Source organism: Lithobates pipiens, unplaced genomic scaffold (genome assembly GCF_037356315.1).
Source record: "Lithobates pipiens isolate NorthernLeopardFrog02 unplaced genomic scaffold, aLitPip1_a1.2 Scaffold_25, whole genome shotgun sequence".
NCBI lineage: Eukaryota > Metazoa > Chordata > Amphibia > Anura > Ranidae > Lithobates > Lithobates pipiens.
The window spans coordinates 169,373,096-169,387,882 of NW_027507787.1; the positions used below are offsets into that span (position 1 = coordinate 169,373,096).

At 45.2% G+C, this 14,787-nt stretch overlaps 1 protein-coding gene across 1 annotated transcript in view; it reads right to left on the minus strand.

The window, feature by feature from the left end:
• LOC143929793 (alpha-2-macroglobulin-like protein 1) overlaps positions 1-14,787 on the minus strand; it is a 198,952-nt gene that overhangs the window by 117,320 nt on the left and 66,845 nt on the right. The window contains exon 12 of the mRNA XM_077453770.1: positions 9,662-9,749. Within this exon, the coding sequence (XP_077309896.1) occupies positions 9,662-9,749 (88 nt within the window). The remainder of the gene's footprint in view (positions 1-9,661; positions 9,750-14,787) is intronic.

Sequence of the window (14,787 nt, forward strand, 5' to 3'; positions counted from 1 at the left end):
AACGGAGGGGGAGACGAGCAGGGCTTCAATCCCCCTGCATCGCTGGACCCTGGAACAGGTAAGTGTCCGATTATTAAAAGTCAGCAGCTGCGGTATTTGTAGCTGCTGACTTTAATTTTTTTTTTTAAATGGCAACACCTCTTTAATCAATATTATACTGAGCATATATTATACTTAAATACTTAAAGATATATATTCTTCTTACCAAAATACAAACAAATACACATGATGAAAATTGAACATTTTATCTAAGAGATCGTTCAGAACAAATTTTTCTGCTCTCAGACATGCCTAGTGGTTGAAGGTGATAATACCTGAAACTCACTAAAAAGTCAATTATTAAATTTCTTAACCAATACCCCCTTTTTCTCTTTACACACACATACATGCATGCATTCTTTCCTCCCCCCCCCCCCCCCCCTCCCAACTAATTTAGGCCCTCCACACTCATCTAGTTGCCCACACTTGTCACTTTTACACTTTTAATATTTTGTTGTTTTAGTTTTCTTTTCAGCAGCTTTCTTATTTTCACTTTCACACCTCTTTTGCCCCATCATTAGTCTACCCCACATCATGCACTTTCACTTCACCTATCACATCACCACACCCCATCCCTTCCTTTCACTGTCAGCTAATTCCTCTTATAATCAATATAACTAACGAATAAACTACGCCATGTTATGTATAACTAACTTAATTCTTCTATAATATGAATCCATCAATGACCAGGTAACAATAAGCCTACAGCTGCCAAGCACTTCTATATACTCCCTCCAACATTATTTAATGACTTACAAAAAGTTTTTGCATGTCCATCTGCAGGTGGTTTATTGCCCCCCATCCTCCTCTCTGGGTCCCAAAACGTGGCCCCCTGCAAGCTCAGTGGACTATGCACCCATCCAGAGGGTGCGCGGGGAACATGTGGCAGCAATAGGATCACTGGACAGCTATAATCCTGCAATGCCGGTTTGTGCGACACATCCTCATGTCCTCATCCACCCATTGGTAACTATACCTCTATATGCATGGAGTTATAATTTTGCTCAATTTGAAATGCTATCCCTATATATATATTTTTTAGATCATCCTTTAACGATGTCTAGAAGATTATTTTCACCAGAGGAGACATACATAATGCATAATGAGGCAGACGAGAACAACGGGGACCTCTCCGCTTTGGATTCCTCCTCATATTAAAATTCTGAGTCTGATGTCGACTACGAGTCTGTCCTAAGCAGTGGAATGCTGACAGCCTCAGAGGAGGATGAGAGTCTGCCCGCCAGACCAAGGCGGTGAGTAGGCAGTGCCATCCACCAGCACCGCAGTACCTCAGCAAAGGCCACGTACCAGTGGGGTGTCACCTCAGTCCCAAAGGGTTAGGTCCCATGCCAGCCTTCCCTATTCCCTTGAGAACCCCTTGTGGCTTCCTCCTAATTCAGGAGAAGCTAATATTCCCCCTTTCACTGCCCAGCCAGGAGTCCAGGTGGACACAGAAAATTTTTCTCCAATTGATTTTTTCCATTCAATTTTTACTGAGGACATGCTAGCATCAATTGTTGCCCAGTGCAACCTGTATGCATAACAATTCATAGCAAGTAACACAACCTCCCATTATGCCCGTCCCTACGAGTGGAGAGCCCCAACAGTGGAGGAGCTAATATTCCCCCTTTCACTGCCCAGCCAGGAGTCCAGGTGGACACAGAAAATTTTTCTCCAATTGATTTTTTCCATTCAATTTTTACTGAGGACATGCTAGCATCAATTGTGGCCCAGTGCAACCTGTATGCATAACAATTCATAGCAAGTAACACAACCTCCCATTATGCCCGTCCCTACGAGTGGAGAGCCCCAACAGTGGAGGAGTTTAAAATATTTTTGGGCCTCACATTCTGTATGGGACTAACCAAAAAAATAATTCATATTCGGCAACCCTCCCCATCTAACACATGCCCATCTTTTCCTCAGTAATGCCCAGAACCAGATCTCTCATGATTATGAGATTCCTACACTATAATGACAATACCCAATGCCCTCCCCGAAACGACCCAAATTTTGGCAAGCTTTATAAAATTCGGCCACTACTAAATTATTTTTCTGAAATCTTCCCCCCAGTTGTTTACCCCAGACCAACACATGTGTGGATGAGTCCCTTATCAAATTTTCTGGCAGGCTGGGCATAAAACAATTTATTCCCACCAAAGGGGCCTGTTATGGGGTATAGCTGTATAAATTGTGTGACTGAGCTACAGGGTATACATATGCCTTCATGGTATACAAAGGGAAGGACACCCAGCTGCACCCCCCTAATTGGATCAAGTGGGAAAGTGATTTGTAAACTCAAACCCACTCCTGGAGAAATGTTACCATTTGTACATAGATAACTTTTATACAAGTTTGCCTCTGTTCCGCTACCTTAACAGAAAGAACACTAAAGCATAGGGCACCATAAGGATGAATCGGAAGGGCTTTCCTCAAAGCCTCGTCAACAAGAAGCTAAGAAGAGAGTAGATGGCGAGTTTATGGAATGAGGAAATTCTGGCTGTGAAGTGGAGGGACAGACGGGATGTCTACATGCTTTCTTCGAGCCACAACAATACATTCATTGAGATCACCAGGAGGAATGACCCAATCCAAAAACCAACCTGTATCCACGAATACAATATGTTCATGGGGGGTGTCAGCTTCAACAACCAAATGCATGAACCCTACCTTGCCACAAGACGAACATACCAGTGGTATAAAAAAGTTTCAATGTATTTGTTTAATTTGGTCATATACAACAGCTACGTTATCTAGCGCAACTCCACTGAAAGCCCCAAATCCTTCCTTTACTACCAGGGGGAAATCACCACTGCCCTTATATTCCCGAATGGCCCACCAGAAAACATTTGATCCGATGTGATTAGCAGACTCTCCGAATGCCACTTTCCTGATAAAATCCCTCCCAGACCAACAGGCCAAAAACGTCTGAAAAAATGCCGGGTGTGCTCTAGAGCAGGAGTTAGAAGAGACACCACTTATCATTGTCCCCAATGTCCTTCCCAACCAGGCCTCTGTTGAATGTTTCCGCCGTTACCATACTTGACTAACTTATTAGTCAAGTATGGTAAAATATAACTCTCACTTACTGCCATTAACCTTCCCAACCCTATGCCTCTACTTGCTCTCTAACTGACCCTGGCTTGTTATTCGACTACGCTTCTGCCTACCGATTCTGTTCATACCTCTGCCTGATCTGGAACTGACCCTGGCTTGTTATTCGACCACACTTCTGCCTACCGATTCTGTTCATACCTCTGCCTGATCTGGAACTGACCCTGGCTTGTTATTTGACCACACTTCTGCCTACCGATTCTGTTCATACCTCTGCCTGATCTGGAACTGACCCTGGCTTATTATTCGATCATGCTTCTGTGCGATCAGGGGACAGGCTCGAAGACCAATTGCTATAGCAGTTGCAGGACTACCACTAACCAGCAGGATAGGTACACAGGCAGTCACCCTGGCAGATGACACAGGCTCATCTGAGGTGCGGAGTCTAAGTACTAACCAGTGTTAGGCACTGGCACTGTTCAGCATCTCAGATAGCTCAGTGAGAAGATTCATTGCCAGGTTCAAGTCCAGGTCCTGACGTTCTGCCTACTGATTCTGTACATACCTCTGGAACTGACCCTCGACTGTTTGACCATGATTTTTGCCTGCCTCTTGGACTGATCTTGTACCTTGCCACTGGACTAGAGAGATTCATAGCACAGGGTTCTCACATATGTGAGGGGCTTCAGAATTGTTTTTCTGGATGAAGAAAACAATTTTTTTTGTTTTCTCATTCCTAGATTAGGGTCTGGAGACTCAGAGGCTTCAAAGAGATTTAGATGGGAGAAGCCTCTACCCCTGTCCCCATTCTGTCCTGAATGATGCCCTACTTCTGCCTGCTACGTGTAGGACCTATGCCATCATGCCTCTGCCTGTCGCATGAACTGACCACACCGCATGGACCATGTTCCTGCCTACTACTACGACCAATATTTTGGCACTGCTGACAATCTCTGCCTGCACTGACCCTGGACTGTATATGGACAGTATCCCTGCCTGCTGCCTGTACTGACTATGGACAGTATTCCTGCCTGTTGCCTGAACAATTGTGTTTGCTTTTTCTGATAAAGTCCCTGCCTGCTGCCTGGACCAGTGCCATCCTCCTTTGAACAACTGCGCTACTAAAACCACAGGTAATCTTTTGTTTACCCTTTGCTCAGCAGAATGTATTTTGGGGTGTAATTCTTGGTATGTGCATGCTATGTGTCACTAGAACACCTGACAGTTTTCCTTGCATGTTGGGCCTCTGTATGTGGCCAGGCTGTGTAAAAGTCTCACACATGTGGTATATCGCCATACTCAGGAGAAGTAGCAGAATGTATTTTTAAAATGCATTTAATTTTTTTTCCACATTTTCCAAAAATTTCTGGAAAAAATTAACCATTCAAAAGACTCATAGATTATATGTTGGGGTGTTAGCTTTTCAAAATTGTGTCATTTTGTGGGCATTGCCATTGTCCGGGTGCTCCAGGGCCTTCAAAAGTGTAATAGATAGTCAACAAGTTAGATGTGTCATTTATGCTCCTAGAACACCTGATGGTGTTCCCTGCATGTTGGGCCTCTCTATGTGGCTAGGCTGTGAAAAAGTCCCTGACATGTGGTATCGCCATACTTGGGAGGAGTAGCCGAATGTATTTTGGGGTATCATTTGTGGTATACACATGCCATGTGAGAGAAATAACCTATTACAATGACAATTTTGTGGAAAAAAAAATCTTCATTTTGCAAAGAATTGTGGGAAAAAATGACATCAAAAATCTCACCATGCATCTTACTAAATACCTTGGAATGTCTACTTTCAAAAAAAGGGCTCATTTGGGGGTTAATCGTACTTTCCTGGCTTGTTCGGGTCGCAAGAAATGAGAGCCACCAGTACATCAGATGTGATCAATTTTTTATGATTTGCACCACAACTTGTAGACTCTCTAACTTTCACACAGACCAAATAATATTCACTAAGTTGGGTTATTTTTACCAAAGATATGTAGCAGTATAAATTGTGGCCAAAATGTATGAAGAAAAATTTATAATTTGCAAAATTTTATCACAGAAAAATATGTTATTTTTTTTCAAAAGTTTCGGTCTTTTTTCATTTATAGCGCAAAAAATAAAAAACCCAGAGGTGATCAAATATCACCAAAAGAAAACTCTATTTGTATGAAAAAATGACAAAAAATTAATTTGGGTACAGTATTTCATGACTAATTGTCATTCAAAGTGTGAGAGCACTGAAATCTGAAAATTGGTCTGAGCAGGAGAGGGGTTTAAGTGCCCAGTAGGCAATTCATTAAAATTGACGTATTGAGTATTTTACCATTGATAATTTTTCTCCCGAATCAATAACCGTCTTGTAGATTTTTCTCTAAAGATTATATTTTCAATATGTTTTTCATTTTGCATAGTTTCCATTTTATGACATAACAAACTTCTAATTTTATTTCACGCTGTTAACCACTTATCTGCAGTATAGTAAGGGTTGAATTTGTGAAATATAGACGTTCTGTCTAATTGTCATTTTACAAGGTTATTGATTCTACGGGGGAAGTTTATCACTGTTGTATCACATCTAAGGTACTACACTCCAATGTAACGGGTATTTCAGCTGATATTCAAGATTTTATGTGACACAATCGGTATTTAATATTTTATGCAACCTTTGCTTATGTCAACCAATGTATATAACTATTTTGTATGATTACATGTCTGGTGAATACATTTCATATTTTTAGACTGTGGTCATAATAGATTGAAACTGTATCCTACAAATATCATTGTTAAAAATGAGGTAGGATGAAGAGAAACTCTGGACAGTCGCAAATAATCTGTTTTTCTTGTGCCTTTTATTGTAAAGTAAAAAAGCTATGAGTAAGCACTGATTCCAGTGTGAAACGCGTCAGGATTTGGTTCTGTATCACCTCTGCTGTGGTTCGTGTTATGTGATTTTTACTTTACAATAAAAGGCACAAGAAAAACTGATTATTTTCGGAGTGCAGCAGTCCAGATTTTCTCTTCATCCTACCTCACCTGTGCGTGCATTAGCCAGCACCTGGGACTCCCTATCTGGAAGCAAAGTTATTATCTCGATGGATCAGTCTGGAGTGGTGGCTTTCTTTCTCTCCTATTGTTAAAAATTACTTAATCATAAATACTGTGCAGAAAAACTTTCCTTAATAAGGACAATGGTACCGATACAAAGCATTTGCACCAGTATCGGTACTCGTGCAAAGGCACCGATTCCTGAAACCAATACTTTCAGGCTTGGTTCTTTGTGCTATAAATGGGATTCCTCCACTGACAGCTGAAATGTTAAAAAAAAAAAACACAGCAATTATCGATTTGTTAACCACTTCAGCTCCGGAAAGTTTACCCCCCTTCATGACCAGGCTATTTTTTGTGATATGGCACTGCATTACTTTAACTGACAGTTGCACGACCCTGTACCCAAATACAATCTATGTCCTTTTTTCCCACAAATAGAGCTTTCTTTTGGTGAAAATACAAAATTTAAAAAAATGTAAACATGTATTTAATTTGTTAATTACTTTTAGTTGTACAACTGCTGACAGCTGAAGAGTAAGAGCCGGTTCACACAGGGGCGACACGACTTTCAACACGACTTTTGGAGGCAACTTGGACACGACTTGAACACGACTTGGGCACGGCTTGGGGCGACTTACAACACGACTTTAAGTCGCCCCAGGCCAGGCGACTTTTGCCGTGACCAGAGAGTGAGCTCTGAAGGGGGAACTCCACGCCAAATAAAAAAAAAAATGGCATGGGTTTCCCCTCCGAGAGCATATCAGGCCCTTAGGTCTGGTATGGATTCTAGGGGGAACCCCCCTATGCCGAAAAAACGGCGTGGGGGTCCTTCCCAGATCCATACCAGACCCTTATCCGAGCACGCTACCCAGCCGGCCAGGAAAGAGGGTGGGGACGAGTGAGCGGAGGATGCTGGGACTGTGACATCATAATGGGCGGGGACATCATCCGGTGATGTCCCTATATAAGTCACCGCGTGCCGCGTCCCTGCCATTGGGAGCGGAGGCAGCAACGAGGCAACATCTGAAGAGAAGAAAAGAGAAGAACAGAAGACGGCGACAGCGGCGACAGAAGACCGGGCCACTGCCTGTAAAAGAGCTAGAAGAAGGCGCGATGGCCCGGCAAGAAGAACCGAAGAGGGGGACAAGACCCCCGAAGTCGGAAGAAGACCCCCGGGTGGCGGCAAAGAAGAAACTCGGGCTCCTTCGCTAGTAAAAGAGCTAGCAGAAGATAGCAGAGGAGTCCGGTGAGAAGACCCCCGAATATGGAAGACCCACGGAGTTGTGCAATAAACTATTTTAACCCTTGTGTGTTGTGTTTTTTTTTTGTAAATTTTTTTTCACAGGTGAATGGGTAGGGGTACATTCTACCCCATACTCATTCACACAGGGTGGGGGCTGAGATCTGGGGGCCCCTTTATAAAGGGGGCTCCCGGATTCCGATAAGCCCCCACCCGCAGACCCCGACAACCAACGGCCAGGGTTGTCGGGAAGAGGTCGTTGTCCTCATCAACATGGGAACAAGGTGTTTTGGGGTGGGGGTGGCCACACGGCCCCCCCTTCCCCAAGGCACCCCCCATGTTGAGGGCACGCGGCCTGGTACGGCTCAGGAGGGGGGGCGCTCGCTCGTCCCCACCCCCTTTCCTGGCCGTCCAGGTAGCGTGCTCGGATAAGGGTCTGGTATGGATCCAGGGGGGGCTCCCACGCCGTTTTTTCGGCGTAGGGCGTTCCCCTTAGAATCCATACCAGACCTAAGGGCCTGGTATGCTCTAGGAGGGGGAACCCACGCCAAATTTTTTTAATACATTTTTTTTCACAGGTGAATGGGTAGGGGTACATTCTACCCCATATTCATTCACACAGGGTGGGGGCTGAGATCTGGGGGCCCCTTTATAAAGGGGGCTCCCGGATTCCGATAAGCCCCCACCTGCAGACCCCGACAACCAACGGCCAGGGTTGTCGGGAAGAGGTCGTTGTCCTCATCAACATGGGAACAAGGTGTTTTGGGGTGGGGGTGGCCGCACGGCCCCCCCTTCCCCAAGGCACCCCCCATGTTGAGGGCACGCGGCCTGGTACGGCTCAGGAGGGGGGGGGGCGCTCGCTCGTCCCCACCCCCTTTCCTGGCCGGCCGGGTAGCGTGCTCGGATAAGGGTCTGGTATGGATCCGGGGGGGGGCTCCCACGCCGTTTTTTCGGCGTAGGGCGTTCCCCTTAGAATCCATACCAGACCTAAGGGCCTGGTATGCTCTAGGAGGGGGAACCCACGCCAAATTTTTTTAATACATTTGGCGTGGAGTTCCCTCTTGAGAGCTGATAATTCTGTCAGAGTCGCCTCCGTATAGACGGAGATCCGACTTGGAGGCGACCTCCATTGAAATCAATGGGTACCAGTCGCCTGCAAGTCGGATTGAAGTAGTACAGGAACCTTTTCTGAAGTCGGAGCGACTTCAGTAGCGTGCATTAAAGCAGGAGTCCACCGGGACTCCGCGTTTTTTTTTTTTTTTAAAAGCCAGCAGCTACAAATACTGCAGCTGCTGACTTTTAAAATAGTGACACTTACCTGTCCAGCGCGCCCGCGATGTCGGCACCCAAAGCCGATCTGTAGATCGTATCTCGGGTGCTGCCGCCGCCATCTTGGGTATGGGAATCAGGAAATGGAGCCTTTCGGCTTCATTTCCCGGTTCCCTACTGCGCATGCGCGAGCCGCGCTGCGCAATAAGGACGGTCCCCGCTGCCTCTGGGATCTGTGTGTTTTCCCAGCAGGCAGCGGGGCACTTGCGGGAAGGGGCGGGCACTTGCGGAAAGGGGCGTAATATACGCCCCTTTCCGCAGAGAGCTATCCCGGAAGTGGGTACAGATACCTGTACTGTACAGGTATCTGCACCCCCCTCCCCCCTGAAAGGTTCCAATTGTGGCGCCGGAGGGGGGGGGTTCCGATGAGCGGAGGACCACTTTAGGGTGGACCTCCGCTTTAAGACGGCTCTCATTCACTTACATTGATTTTTAAATGTTGTCCGACCTGAGGCGACTAGGGGCGACCTAAAGTCGGATCTGAGTCGCCCCTGTGTGAATCGGCTCTAAACAAAACAGTTGCAGTAGGTATCGGTAATTGGTATAGGCGAGTACTAAAATAAGTATCTGTACCCATACTCATTTAAAAAAAAAAATTACATTGGTGCATCTCTAATGCAAAGTAAACCATAACACACTGAAATGAGGTACTATGGTTTACTCTGCATATTTGTAAATTGCCATTGCAAAATGACCTCACTAAAATCCTGAGGTTGACTGGTAGAGGGGTTTTTGACAGTATCAATGTTAGCTGTGCACTCCCAACAAAGGAAAGAAAAGGGTGTGTTGCTGGATGGATTAGTCACAATGCAATAAAAACCTGTCTGTATGCACTCTATCCAAAACTATAAAGAAAAGATTTGATTTTGAATATTAAAGTGTAAGAATGTTGCCATGGAAAATCCAGTGTTTGTGTCTGTTGATGGGTCTCCTCATGCCAATCTGTGCCTGTCCACTCACTTGATCTTCACCAGACTCCAGAGCCAAGTTTCAGGAAAATATTTGCGAATCTCTTGCTTTCCGGCAGGTTCAGGTGTTGCTGCATTTTCTGGGAAACAAGAACAATAATCGTCAAATGAATTTACCAGGATGGAAATAAAATTAATCTGGCTTACCTGTAAATTTTACATTTTAGAGTACAGTAGAGGACAGAGGCTGAACATTCATAAATCCTAGGTTGTATATCCACTTCCCATGTGTAGAACCATAATCTAATTTGTTTCAACTACATGTATGTGCCTCTCCTCTCCCGGTGCCTTTATCTTTGGTTAAGGTTGCAATTTCTGGTCACCAGCCTATGTTTATGTTTATGTTTTTGCTAATTGTTTGTCTCGATAAAATGATCCCTCCTCTCGATATTGACCTTGACATGCCCTGCCATTTTATTAGTGTGTATCACTGCTACATTGGACGACTCTCTCTCCACCCACCCATACATCTTACGTAGACCCTCCTCCGACTTATGCACCCTAGTCCTCTGAGACGGGCGGTGGCTTGACACGACTGACCCCTGCTGCCCCCCAAACAGCAGACTTGGTATAGCTGCTGCCTTATTCCGGTAACCAAAGACTGTTTTGGAAAGAATAGCAGGTCTATTTCTTCCACCGGTTTAGATTTCCCCTAGTCCCGAATCCCTTGTCCTTGGGAGTTTCTCCCCTCCCTTCCCCTTCAATTTTTTTTTTTTTTTTTTTTTTTTTTTGTTGCTCTTACCTTGCTTGCTCCTTCCCTCTCCCCTTTTAGCACACACTTATTCCTTTTTCCTTTTTCTGCATATCCATTCATACGTGCCCCCCCCCCTCCTCTCCCTCCCTCACGTGTAGTCCAAACACGACTCAAGTTGCAGCTTGTTCACGGTACATATTAATCCTTTCTACTTACATTTGACTGCATTCAACGTCATGTCTGCCATCAACACACCAAACCCTCTCACGCTTAAAATAATCTCCCTTAATGCAAAGGGGCTAAACACGCCGGAAAAAAGATCACAGGTTCTCACAATGATGAAAAGTAACCAAGCGGACGTTATTCTATTACAAGAAACGCACTTCAGATCTAATAACATTCCAAAACTAGAAAATTATCAGTACCCTACAGTCTTCCACGCAACGAATCCCCTAGCTAAGTCGAAAGGTGTATCCATTTTAGTAGCGAAAAATTGCCCTTTAGAGATTACAGACTACGTATCAGACCCGGAAGGTCGATACCTCTTAGTCAAGGGGCATGTTCATAACAGGCCGGTCACCCTGGCCAATGTATATGCGCCTAATGTGAAACATGTCCCTTTCTTCCGCAAATTGGCTTCTATTATCTCTTCTTTTCAATCAGGAATTATTATTCTAGGTGGTGACTTCAATGCACCCCTTAACCCCGTACTCGACTCCTCCACAGGGACCTCATCGATCCCGTATAGAGCCTTACATCAGATTCAACTACAAATACATAGCTTACTCTTACACGACTCTTGGCGTACTCTTAACCCTGATGGAAGGGATTACACATTTTTCTCGCCTCCTCACCAGAGGTACTCCAGAATCGATTATCTGTTCATCTCACAACAGGATCTACACCTCCTGACCAGAGCCACCATAGAACCTATGCTCATCTCAGACCACCACCCCATCTCCATTTCACTTTCTCTTCCGATATCGCTGGACAGGTCCAAAATATGGCGTCTAGATCCTTCACTACTGACAGACCAGGCCAACATAGATCACGTACAATCATATTTAGATTCATTCTTCCGCATAAATAACACACCAGATACACACCCCATCACACAGTGGGAGGCTCACAAATGCTCAATAAGGGGGGAATTCCTAATGCTCTCAGCCAAACGTAAACGTTTACAACAAGCTCGCATCCGAGAGTTACTAGCACAAATTAAAGCGCTGGAGACAGCACATAAAAAAACACAAGCCACTCTGACTCTCCAAGATCTCACACACGCGCGGTCACTCCTGCTTGACGAATTGAATTTGAAAATCAGAAAAAAACTGACACTTTCCCGCAAGTTATTTTATGAACATGGCAATAAAAATGGGACGCTCTTAGCCAGAGCATTACAGGGGAAGAGAGCCTCACAAACGATTCGAAAGATTAGGAACTCTGATGGGTCTCTAGCTACCAGTACTAAAGACATAACAGCCTGCTTCGAACGATACTACCGTACCTTATATGACTTAGATCATCAGAACTCCCAACAGACCTCTCAGGAACACAAGACTTCCGCTATTAGGGACTTTCTGTCCCAGTACGCACCCAAACCGTTGTCCCAAGAAACTGTCACTTCTTTGGAAAAGCCAATTTCCGGAGAGGAACTCATCCAAGCTCTAAAACAAATGAAAAATGGCAAAAGCCCAGGCCCAGACGGTTTCACGACCCTATACTTCAAAACCTTCCTAAACAATCTCAGCGGCCCTCTCTTAACTACTCTAAATTCCATTACACGAGGAGATACCCCTCCTCATCGTCTTCTGGAGGCACATATAACGGTGCTTCCGAAAGATGGGAAAGACCACACTTTAGTTACGAATTACCGCCCAATTTCACTACTTAATGTGGACACAAAAATTCTAGCAAAAATCTTATCCAATCGCCTTCTCCCGCTGGTCCCACATCTCATCTCCCCTGATCAGGTAGGCTTCATTCCTGGCCGGGAAGCCAGAGATAACACCATTAAAGTTATTAACCTCCATTCTTACTTAAAGTCTTCTGAGCAGAAGGGCTTCTTCCTATCCTTGGACGCGGAGAAGGCATTCGACAGAGTGGCCTGGGATTACATGTCTGAGACCCTTAGATCAATAGGTCTTGGGGACAAGATGCTCAAAATGATTCTTACACTCTACACGCATCCCACAGCTCAAGTGAAAGCCAACGGCCACCTGTCGAATGCCTTCCCGGTCCGGAATGGGACACGTCAGGGATGCCCTCTATCACCAATCATATATGTACTCACACTAGAGCCGTTCCTCAACCGCCTCCGTAGCAACCCTGACATTAAAGGTATTATGACTCCGAAGGGGGAATTCAAGGTCTCTGCCTTCGCAGACGACATTCTACTTTCTCTTTCGGAACCCCATATCTCTCTCCCTAATCTCTTGCAGGACTTTAGGGAATTCCAAGCTATTTCCAATCTTAAAATAAATTTCGATAAATCGCATGCCCTAAATGTTTCCCTACCAGCGGAGACGGTAGCCCTATGCCAAGCCAACTTCCCCTTCTCTTGGAATGCCAAATCCATATCATATCTTGGAATCCAACTCCCGACACAATTGACGGACTTGTACTCTTTGAATTTTTTGCCATTGTTGCTTACAATAAAGAAAGACTTACTTAACTGGGACAATCCTTCATTTTCCTGGTTCGGCAGGGCTGCAGTTCTTAAAATGAATATCTTACCTAGAATTCTTTACGTCATGCAGGCCGTTCCAATCCATATTCCACCAGCCTTTTTTACTACGCTGAAAACCCTATGCTCCAAATTCCTCTGGCGTAATAAACGCCCCCGCATAAAATTTGACCTTCTGGCAACACCTGTGTCTAAAGGGGGCATAGGTCTTCCCGACCTGCTAAATTACTACAGGGCCTGCTTGCTCACTAGAGTGGTGGATTGGAACATCCATGCATCGACTAAACAATGGGTAGACCTAGAAGATCTAATAGCGGAAATGCCCCTTGCAACAACTCCATGGCTACCAGCCAATCGCATCCCGCGCACGGCTTTCTCGCACATTCTTATAGGCCCCACGCTCCGTTGCTTTCACAAAGCTTGCTCCAACTCACATTTAGCCACTGTACCGGGCCCTATGACACCAATCAGATGTAACCCGGACTTCCCTCCGGGAATATCCCCGCAGTTTTTGGCCTCTGGGTGGCCACACAATCACGTGAGAGTTAAACATTTCTTTCAGGGACAATCCCTTTTGTCTCGGCATAGGCTGGCCTCACAAATGAAGGACAAGCAATTTCCCTTATGGCCTTACTTACAAATTAAACACTTCCTATCTAGCCCCCAACACAGCCAACATTGGACCAGAACTCTGACTCCATTCGAAACACTATGCTCGGAGTCCGCTCCACAAAGACACTTGGTATCCTACATCTATCAGACTCTTTTTAGTAAACACCCCAGGAAGCACAAAAACTTTCACTATTGGGAGAAGGAGCTTGCAATTTCCATCACAGAAGACCAATGGGAACGAATATTTGAATACACTCTCAAGGGCTCCATAAACGTGTCCACACAAGAGAATGGCTACAAAATTCTTAACCGCTGGTATAGAGTCCCAACCCTCATCAATAAATATGCTCCGAATACCTCAAACCTTTGTTGGCGGTGCAAATCACACCCGGGCTCCCACATCCACATATGGTGGTCGTGCCCCACACTCCAAAAATTTTGGCAGGAGGTTCACAAATTATCATCAAAAATTACTTCGTACTCTCTGGATTTTTCCCCAGCTCAGCTATTACTCCATCATACCACCTTATCTAGACGCACTTATTTCAAGTCTTTAACAATGCACCTACTGAATGCGGCAAAGCTGTGTATCCCTGTCCATTGGGGCACACCTGAGACTCCTTCAGTTAAGGAATGGTTTATAAGGATTAATAGAATCGCTGAAATGGAAGAACTCATAGCCATTGCTCAGGAAACTATCACCAAACATAATACACGTTGGGCCTGCTGGTACCACTTTAAGACAACCCCAGAGTACAAATGCATTATGCCATCGCATACCACCTGAACGAACTCATCCCCTCCCTCCTTTGAAATTTGCACCTTTTGGTTCCGTGGGGGGGGTGGAGGAGACTGGTCAAAGTCCGGTGTTAGATTGGCGGCTTGTGCCCCCACCGGACGGGCCCGGTTTCATCCTCCCCTTCCTTTCTACCATCTGCCTCCTCTCTCCACAACAACCCTATCCCCTCAGGGAAAACCCCCTTACAAATTCGAATCTCAAGTGCAACAGAATCCCCATAAACACTGTTTTTCAAAAATTTCCCCCTTTTTTTTTTTTTTTCCTCCCTTTCCCCTCCCCCTTCCTAATCCTATTCTCATATCCCCCTCTAGTAGGTACAATTACAGA